We start from the raw sequence: 11,017 nt of genomic DNA on the forward strand, positions 1-11,017 counted from the left end.
AATTGTGGATAAAAATTAGGGGAAATTAAACTGCTCGCATGATAAAGTATCACATGCTCTTAAAGCGATTTTACTTTTTTGAAGGTTTTAAACAATTCTTATGTACCTGGAAAACCCCGAAAACGTAAGGACATTTTTTTTAAGCCAGGAATAGGAATAGCTTTATATTAATGGATTTAATTATTTTTATGGAAATTCAACTCTTATTCAAAATTCGCCTTTTTGTGTTGAATTCAGTTGAATGTTCCATCATTTTAGTTTGAAAATTAATCTATTTGGTTGAACAATAATATTTTACCTGAAATTTTAACTATTCAATTTTTTGTCGAAAATGTTACCTTTTTCAGTAATATATTCATGAATTTTGTTTAAATTTAGTTTTATTGGTAAAAAATAAAAAATTTTATTTCAACTTCAACTATTCGAATAGAAGAATCATAATTTGAGTAAAAATTCAACACTCTGGTTACAAATTTAACAATTTTTTGAAAATTCGCTTTTTTTCTTGCAAATAAGTTTTTAAAACTGAAAATATAACCATATCACATTTAGTAAAAATCTATACTTTTAGTTAAAAATTCAATTATTTGGCTGAAAATTTTTAGCTGATTGACGTATTCATTTTTTGGATGAAAATTTATCTTTTTGAGTTGTAAATTCATGAATTTTGTTGAACATTCGATTTTCGTAGATATCGATTTTCTTGATTGAAGCGTCAACTATTTCAGTTCAAAATCAATCATTTTAGTTGACAATTCATTCTTTTTGGTTTAAAATTAAAGTATTCCAGTAGGAGGTTCATAATTTTAGTTAAAAAGTAATTGCATTGGTTAAAAATGTTACTTCTTTTATGAAAATTAATGTTTTTTGCAAATTATTTTTTTTTAACGGAAAATTTAGCTACTCCATATTTGTTTGAAAATTTATCTTTTTTAATTGAAATTTCAACTATTTTAGTTACAGATTTATGGTTTTAGTTAAAAAATGTATCTCTGATTAAAAATGGTATTATTTTGTTGAAAAATTATTGCTGTTTTGTTGAAAATTCAACTATCCCGGTAGAAAATTCATCATTTAAAAAATGTTAGCCGTAGTGAAAAATTGAACTATTTTCTTTAAAAATGATGTATTTTATTGCAAATTTGCTTTCCGGCTAGAAATTTAATCTTCTTGGTTGAAATTTTATCTTTTTTGTTGAAAATTTTAATATTTCAGTTACAGATTCACCTTTTTGGTTTAAAATTCAACTACTCCTGAAGGATATTTATAAATTTTGTTTAAAATTCATCACTATGGTTACAAATTCAATTATTTTGTTGTGAATCCATTTTTTGGTTTGAAAATTATTTTGTTAACTAAAAATTTAGCTAGTCTATGTTTGTTTGAAAATTTATCTTTTTCAGTTATATATTCAACTATTTGGTTGAAAATTGAGGTATTGTGTTAAACTATCATCTTTTTGGTAGAGAATTAGTATTGTTGGTTGAAACCCGCCTTTCAGTAGAAATTTCATCTATTTATTTACAGATCCATGGTCTTAGTTTAAAATGCATGCCTTTGATTAAATATTGAATTATTTTGTTATGAATTAATTTTGTTTGCAAATGATTTTTTTTAACTGAAGATATAGCTGTTCCTTATTTGGTTGAAAATTAATCTTCTTTAGTTAAATATTCAAGTATTTTGTTGAAAATTTAGGTATTTTGTTAAAATATCATCTTCTTGGTAGAGAATTAGAATTCTGGGTTAAAATTTCGCCTTTTACTTGAAATTTCAGCTATTTTATTGACAGGTTCATGGTTTTAGTTGAAAACTTATCTCTCATTGAAAATTTTATTATTTTATGAAAAATTATTGTTGTTTCTTTGAAAATGCAACTATTCTTGTAGAAGATTCATAATTTAAAAAATGTATTACCGTAGTGAAAATGCATTTCTTTTGTTGAAAATTCGTCTTTTTGGGTAAAAATAATCGAAAATTCAAATATTTGGTTAAAAGTTCATGTCTTTTCGAAAAGGCAAGATTTTTACTTGGTAAGTTAGGAATTTGAAGCGTTTTTAATTTAATTAGAGAAGAATATATTTCCTTATTTTCTTTTTAATTATTATTCAAATTCGTGGACTTTACAACGAAATTCAAGAAATTTTTAAACATGTTTTTTATATTATTCAATTCTTTTATAGTGATAATATAGTTCAAAATATCTTGTAATATAGTCGGTTAAATAAACTCGCAAAATTGTGTACATATTCCGAGTCGATTGTGACCTGGATTTATCAGCGAATCTTTTCACGTTTTCTGATCGAACTGTTTTTATTAAGAAAAAAATATTTTACTATGCCATTTAAGTTTGAATACCAGTCAATACATTATAAGCTTAACTTCAATTGTAATTAATGCATATAGAAAAAAGTTTAAATGTGCAAACAGGAAATGTTGATTTAGACGGTATAAGGTGAGAAATCCACGTCACACTTATATTTTCCGATAAATATTTAGTTTTATTATTCCACATTTGTTTTTAAGCACAAATTAAAATGCATATGTGGCTAGAAAAAAGTGCTCATGTATTATTATTTTATTATTATTTGGAATTATTGCTGATCGAAGTAATTATATTTCACTTGCAGGTGAATTTAATTTACTCAGCGATGGTTCGAGCCCAAATACTTCTGCGGGTAACACACCGGATTCAGGAGATGCTTTAGATGAATCAACCGATAGTGGAGTTAGTGGCCCAGCCTCTCTACCGCCTACGTTATCTGGAAGTAGCACGACAAGTTCTCTAAGTAATTCGAGCGTGGAGAAGAGATCAGTCAGGGAGTTAGCAGCCAGCTTGACCAAAGGAAAGATGGATAATAAGAAGGAAAATGGTGAGATTAGCGCGATGAACCCCATTTTTGCACGGAAATTAAACAATAGCTTGCAATTTACTAGCGTCATATTCAGATAGGCGTTATTTTTATTATTTTATCGCTAGCATTAATCAACCCTGCATGTTGAGCTTTCTTTTACCATTATGGCTGTACATATTTTAGAATTTACCGCACCCGAAGCATGGAGGTCGGTGCTTCGTCGTTCTGTCAAGCCATCGCCCGCGAAGGTATTACATTTATTTTTATTTTATTAGTTATTTAAGTTATTATGCTTCATCCCAAATTAGATTTATTTATTTATTCAATATATGTATATTTTTGGAATATTTATTTCATCATGGCTCTCACTGAACTGAAAAAAACGAGAAATGATTTTATTTTGTAACCTGGATTTTTTCTAATTTATAATGTTACAATTTTAAATGATACATTATGACAACATCACATTATAACAACATCAAATTTTAAAGCTTTGAGACTTTGATTTGTAAATGTGCAGTTAGTAAAATTTTTCAATTTCAAAATTTTCAATTTGCAGTGCCTAATTCTAAAACTATTCACTACTAGTTTAAAAACCCTCACATTTTTAATCGTTCTTTTGCAAACTAAACAAATTAAAAATTACAGTTTTTTTAATGTTTGCATAATTTTTAAATAAAGAGCATCTGAAATTGGCAAATTTGTTCAGATTTGTATGCTAGTACTGAAACTTTTCTAAGTTTGGCATTCAGATTAAAAGAAATGAAGGTTTTTGGCGATTTTTATTTGGTTATTTTTCCATTTTTTTAATTTTCTGCTCGAATTTATTTATTTTGCAACTATTTTAGAAGTATATTTTTTCAATTTTTAAAAGCTTGCATTTTTAAATAACAATGACCGAGAAAAAATTGTATAGAATTACCTGGATTTTTTCTTATATTTTTATAACAAGTTAGTTTAGTTGTTATTACTTTTATCTCATGCAATTTTTATTTATTGTATTTTTTGCTTAGTTGTTAAAAAATTGTCCTGTTTTACATAGTTATATTTCCACGAATATCAGATAAATTTGTACTGATCACGGTAAGTTCGTCCATATTTATAGATTATTTCAAAATTGAAGCTTCCACTAATTTTTATTTTTTTAGATAATTTTATTAATAATATATGTGGATGTTTGCAACTAATAGAGTTCGTAATATTTCATGAGAATATTATATTTAAAAAAAAAATAAGTTTATAAAATATGGAATCTCTGAGATAAATTTTAAGTAATTTTACTAGAAAAACGAACTATTACATGCCTGAACAATCATTTCCGAAACAATAAATTTGTTATGAAATAATTGGGCAGTCATATCAAGATCAAGAATTATTCATATAATATGTATTTTAATCTGTCATTGCAGGCAGCGGAAGCACCGAAAACGGCTGAGACACCCCAAATAAGTGTTAAGTTGCGTCGCACTTCGTTTTTGCGTGACTCGAACTTCAATTATGACAACGACGTAGTTGACGTTTGAATCCATCAGTTTGATATTTATTAACGATTGTGTCAATCCTGCATTTTTTTAATCACAAAACGAATTTTATTCTTTAAACATAAACAAGAATAAGAATAATTAACTAATACATTCCAATACTGCATCGATGCCATATTGAGGGAAGCAGGAAAAGATTAATTTCTTTTTCTAAATACTGATACTCACGCGCCGCAGTCGTAGCAATTCCCACTTGATTATAAATTTAGTACTTAACTGGAACGAAGGTAAAAGTCTCTGTACATATTGAATGTTCCTTCGCTTAAAAGAAAGACATAACTTAGAAAAAGATAAAACCGTAAACTATACACGAGGCATTTTATTGACAGACTTTTTCGCATCAGAAGCAGTATTCTCGTAAAATGATAACGGAAGAGATCGAAATGCATGTGAATTTCAAACCCAACACTGCTCTTTCTTACATTAGTCACGAAAGTAATTTTATTTTAGTAATATTTCATAGTAAGGTCAGGTTTCCCTTTTCTCATTGCATTATTCGCAATGGATTCCAGCATAAGTGCCTACCTTTTTTTCAAATTTCTTCACTTAAATATGTTTTACCTATCGGAAGAGTCTTCCAAAGATAAGGCATCTAGACATAACACGATTTGGTTCACTCGGGTCAAATGCTCGAGTAACCTACTAGCTTATGTTTGTAGAAGCAGATGAGTAATTCGGAAATAAGTCACTCTGCTAATGAAAATTTCATATTATAATTATATAGTGATTTGACGAATGACTTCGTAATCAATGAAATCGTCACATTTACATTCTCCAAGAAAACAAAGTATTTAATTCCGGCGATAAATCTATTCCGGCTGAATTTAAGGCGGATTGTATTTAAAGTTAAGACAAAACTATAGTTGTCCGAGTCATAGTTTATATATAGATATATAATTAGTAATTTAATGTAAATTTCATGGGATATCCCTCGGAAGATGTACATTATATTGTGATTTGTTGGTTTTTTAATAGCGAATGATATGTGTGTGTGCGTGTGCGAATGTAAATACTTTATGTAAACTAGTTCTGTACTTTTGAGAGAAAGTGTATTAATCACTTAGTAAGTCAGTATGAACTTTATTCTACGAATTCGGATTCCGAAAATTCAATGTCAATATTCATGTTTTATATCGATGTTGAAATTTTGAATCAGGTCTACTACGGATGAACTTTGCTCGAAATTCTTCACTTACGAAAACAAAAGTCCTTTTAAAGAAAACTTTAGTTTTCATTTTAAGAATATCTGAAATGTGCAATACGTGCAATTTAATCAAATTAGCAAAGTTTATTTTCTGCAATTTATTGATTGGATTAATTTTCCATCCAAAGTTTTTACGAATTATGACCATGTCTTGAGAATGTTTTATTTTAGCGAGTGGGATTTGAATAGTTTGTTTTAACAGTTTTATAAAGAAGGGAGTTTTTGCTTATTTTTATTGTGAATTTATTTCCTGTTATGCAAGCATTTTTCAAAGACTGTACGATGAAAGTATTTAAATCAATTGGACATCATACATTTCTTCTACACCTAAAAGTAGGACAGTTTTTTAAAAATGTTTTTAGTATTTAGAAAGTATTGAAACCATTTTACAGTTTTTAATTCTTCCACTCTGTAGTATGCACTATTTTTATTACGCAGCTTCGAAATTAATGTTAAGCTTGTGTCAATTTTGTCGCTAAAAGGTGTTTTTGAAATCGTTTGAAAAAAGATTTTATTGTGACACATTTTGTAATTATAAAGGACTTTTATATGTATATTCAACTGCGTAATTTAAGTACGATATGATAGGTTAGGAGAATAATAATGAATTTTAGAGTAAAATATATTTAGAAGTTCGAACTAATTAATCGTGATTTAAACATACTTCCAAAATTCCAGTAACTGGACGTTCATTTCCATATTCAAAAAGTTCCACCCCATACTTAAGGAACAAAAAAAGAATGCAATTTTTACTATTATAAATTATTTTTTTAATTGGTATACATATTAGAAAAGTTGATCATTTTACAAAAACTTTTCTCTTTAGAAAAACGTATCACTTTCTCCGTTAGAAAGTAGTTATAGGTATTTTTCTTTTCCTAAAATTTGCCTTTATTATTATACAAAAACCGTATTTGAAAATGTTTCAATGATTTTTGAATAGAAACCAAGAATGAAAACAAAAAGTTAAACGATGTACGATTTTTAAATACCAAAATAGTTGTAAATGTGTTGAAAGTTGTATAGACAACGTGAAATCCGGTGGTGACTATACCGTTTACTTCCAATTTTTCGCTATTTCTCGAAAGAAAGAAAAGAAACTGGAATTATCTAATGGAATTCCCGATGCAAAATAAGATAGAATGTTGCTTCTTTTGACTGTTAAAAAAAATCTAGTAGCTATTGGGAATGGTGGTCTACCATTTCGCCACCTGGTAACGAAAGCTGGAACTAGCAAGAGTAGGTATACGAGTTCTCACCTAACTTTTAGATCAGATTTTTAAATAGTAAATATTTCATGTATAAATTAATAAAAATTTACTTTTGAGTACATTTTTTCTTCAAAACAATTCTATTTAAGTTTATAATCTTTTGAAAATCACAATAAATAGTACAATTATTTTTTTTATAGAAAAATATTTCTACGAGAAAAATGTGTTTTTTCACTGTATAATATGTAAATTCTATATAAAACCCTTTGTTTCCGATAAAGACTTATTTTTATTATCCAATAAATACTTTAAATTCCACAAAAAAAATGTTCAAACACTTCTATACGCAAATTAAAATGCATTTTTAAAATCGCACCTATTTTTCTAGTTCGGATTGTTGTCGCCAGGTGACGTATCGTAGTTTAACCATTCTCAATTATCACGTAAGAGTATCGAGTTATTTCGGATTTTTCCAAGTCCCCGTCGCGTGTTCAAAGAATCGACAAAAGAAGTTTCTTATTTTGCAACGCGAATAAAAAACTATGCCTGTAACGTATCTTTTATAAACCGGGCCTACGTCATGTTTCAGCAGCCAAATAAATAATTAAAACAGAAATTAATCTGGAGTTTTGACTAATTAGATACTAGCATTATTATACTCTTAGTACAGCGCGCGAAAAACATTGCATTGTCAATTAAAACATACAAAAATATAGAATAGGAAAAATTTAAGATTTCAGGGTATGCAAGGAATTCAGAGGATTTCCGAGAATTTAACTAATTCCAGAAATTCATAGAATTCAAACAATTTGAGGAATTCATAACTTTTGAAGAATTCTGGAAATGTAGAATATACAAGGATTTCAGGAATTTAGAGAATTTTTGGGATTTCTGAGCATTTAGGGAATTAAAGAAATTCGAAATAATCAAAAAAATTAAAGATTTTAGGCAATTTGAAGAATTTTCGGAATTTCAGATCATTTAGATAATTTAGTGAATTTAAGGAATTCAGGAGGTTCGTAGCATTAACTAAATTTAATAAATTCATGAAATTGAACAAACTGAAAGAATTCAAAGAAGTTGAGGAAATCATAAACTTTAATTTAAAGATTTCAGGAAATACAGAATATTGCAGAGTTTCAGGAATTACAGAAATTTGGTGATTTCATATCATTTTGGGAATTCAAGGAATTCAGAATATTCAAGAAATTCCAAGATTTTAAGGAATTTGGAAATTTTTTGGTATTTCAGATGATTTAGGGAATTTAGAAAATGTGAGGAAATCAAAATATTAAATGAATTCAGAGAATGATGAGAATTTCAAGTGATTTAGAGCATTAAAAGAAATTCATGAAATTGAAGGAACTGAAAAAATGCAGAGAATAAAAAAAATTCAGGAATTGAAAATATTCATGGATTTCAAGGAATTAAGAATATTAGATTATTTTATGTAATTCAGAGAATAATAAGTATTTTTTAAACATTTAAGGAATTTAAAATATACAAGTTAAATTCAGTATATCATGAGAATTTCAGGGATTTCTGAGAAGTCCAGGAATTCAGAGAATTACTAATAATCAAGAATTCAGAATCAGAATATTCAAGAATTTTCAAGTATTTCAGAGAATTTTAAAAAATCCCAGGGATTTCCGAATATTTGGAGAATTTCATAGCAATTAGAGAAAAAAGATAATTTCGGAAATTTAGAGAATAACGGAGTTTAGATAATTCAGAGAATTTGAGGAATTTAAAATATTTAAAGAATTTGAAAGATTTAGAGAATCCATAATATTCCAGGATTTCAGAGAAATCGATTTAGAATATTAGTATAATTCAGAAAATCCAGAATAGAGCATACAGAGATTTTCAGGTAATCTGAAAAATTGTCATCGCTCCAAATTTAGAACTATTGATTTTTTTTAATAAATATGATTTCTTAATTTTTATGTTTTAGAAGCTGTACATTTTTTTATTTTTAAGGTTATAAATTATATATTTTACATTTTTCAACAATTTTAATTTAAGAGTTTAAAAACTTTTATATGCTTTAAATTAAAAAATGGTAAAATTGATTAATTTTCAGTTATAAGTGCTTAGTAGTGAAATTATTAAAATTGACAGGTTTTTTACTATCGAATACTTTCAATTGGGATGTTTTAAATGATTGAAATTTTTAATATAAAATTTTTTTAATTTCAAACGTTTATTCAAGCAATTAATCATTTAACTAAGTATTGGTTTACGTTATTATTTTTCAACTGGCTTAAATTCTTTTCAATCAAAACTGCTTAATTTTAGACTACTACAGTTTTCAAAAATTTAACGTTAAAAATTTCAAGCTGAAAGCTTCAAGAATCAATATAAGATAAGCGACTTGTAGAGTGGCGAATTGACCGGGAAACCGGGAAATGATCGGGACTTTAATTTAAAAACCGGAAATCTACTTCTGGTAGCAGTAAAATTCAAGTTTTCATTATTTTAATAATTTTGGTCAATTTAGAAAAGTTATTTGTACTTTACCTACAGTCGCGGGGCTTTATTACTTATATTTTACATTTTTTTTATTTTAGTTTTTTAGATTACTAATAAATTAAGAATTTACGTGAAGATACTGAATATTAGTAAAATTGTTTATTCATGTGCAACTGCCATTTAATGAAATTTATTTAACCTCGCAAATTAAAAAATTTTACCGTGTAACACCTGAGAAATGACCGGCTTTTTGATTAATTAAAAAGAGACCTTATTATATTATTTCAAGAATAATTTTGTAATCTGTGAGATTTTTTTTCGCTGATTTAAATTTTATAATCGAATTTATGATATTCCAAACATACAGAAACAATCAGTTTCTTAATTTTTTCAACAAATGCATTTATCACGTTCCTCAGCTTTCTCACCATTTATACTAATCTGAACAGAAAATGTTAGAAAATAATTATCATTTTATTTGAGGACAGGAAGTTTCCGTAAAGAAATATAACTTGAAACAGGGAATTTTTTACATGGAACGATAATTCTTTAAAAGAATTATATGTAATTTGAATTTAGAAGAAAGGAATTTAAAAGTTCCCTCTTCCAAATTTTAGAAAAAGAAAGTACTTCAAGTAGTTTTAAAAGTAGAAGTAGAGTTTCAAAAAGAAAATATTCCTAAATTGTAATTGAAAATTTTATTAGATTGATCGACACAATTTTTTTTTGCTTATAAATTCAACTGCTTGTTGTTAAAAGTTAAACTTTTTTTATAAAAAGTAGGATTTTTTTGTTTGTAGATTCATTATTCTAATTAAAAATTCATCTCTTTTGAAAAAACTTGGTTGAAAATCAATTTTTTATCTAAAAGTTTGGACTATTCTAGTAGAAAATTGAACTATTTTGCTGAAAATCCGTTTTATTTATTAAGAATTAGATTTTTAACGGAAAATTCAAGTTCTCTATTTTTCATTGAAAATTTATATTTTTGGATGAAAATTCAATTATTTGGAAGAAACTACAGTTTTCAATAATTTCACGTTAAAAATATCAAGCTATAAGCTTCAAGGTTCAATTCAACATAATAAATCCTACTTTTTTGTATATAATAAACTAAGGAGCTTAAAGACTCCCCTTACAGCAATAGAATATAGTCGGATATCCTATTCCCGACAGGATTCACTTTTCCTTGAAATGAAACAATTGTAATTGTAATATATTTTAAGAATGTCATTATTTTTACTGAAACTGACATCAGAAGTCAATGTCTTTATGCGAAGTATTTTAAGTTATTTTCAGTTAATAATTTTATTTTGTTGCGCAATTTAAAAGATTTAAAATTTATTTTAAAGAATTTGATATATCATCCACTGAACATTATTATTTTCATTTTACACTGTGTTTCTAAACCTTAAATAGTAAAACGAACCATATAAAATGAAATAATAAAAAAATAAAAAAGTATCTCTACGAACCAACTTTATATTGCGAAGGAAATGTATCATCAGTGAACACTTTTAAATTATAATATTATTATTAGTAGAAAAATTAATTGAAATGATTCATGTAGATTTTGAATTTCCCGCTGAAATGTTGACATTCGCATTCTTGCCGCTACGAACAGCACCATCAGTATCATGTCACAACCCGGGTATCGCGTCCTCTATATATGTCGCGATATTACCGGCCGGACTCGAAAGGTAAACGTGGATCCGTTTAAAAAATTTAAGACCT

General features: G+C 27.0%; 1 protein-coding gene across 4 annotated transcripts in view; it reads left to right on the plus strand.

Annotated features, from left to right (window-relative positions):
- The window catches only part of LOC117176202 (F-actin-uncapping protein LRRC16A), a 22,903-nt gene extending 17,077 nt beyond the window's left edge, over nt 1-5,826 (plus strand). For 3 of the 4 annotated variants that reach the window (XM_033366318.1, XM_033366319.1, XM_033366316.1), the window contains 3 exons: nt 2,631-2,873; nt 3,039-3,103; nt 4,265-5,826. In XM_033366318.1, coding sequence (XP_033222209.1) covers nt 2,631-2,873; nt 3,039-3,103; nt 4,265-4,378 — 422 coding nt within the window. In that variant the 3' untranslated portion in view covers nt 4,379-5,826. The remainder of the gene's footprint in view (nt 1-2,630; nt 2,874-3,038; nt 3,104-4,264) is intronic. The other variant, XM_033366317.1, reaches the window with a different exon arrangement.
- Nucleotides 5,827-11,017: the final 5,191 nt, after the last annotated feature.

Source organism: Belonocnema kinseyi, chromosome 7, assembly GCF_010883055.1.
Source record: "Belonocnema kinseyi isolate 2016_QV_RU_SX_M_011 chromosome 7, B_treatae_v1, whole genome shotgun sequence".
Taxonomy (NCBI): Eukaryota; Metazoa; Arthropoda; class Insecta; order Hymenoptera; family Cynipidae; genus Belonocnema; species Belonocnema kinseyi.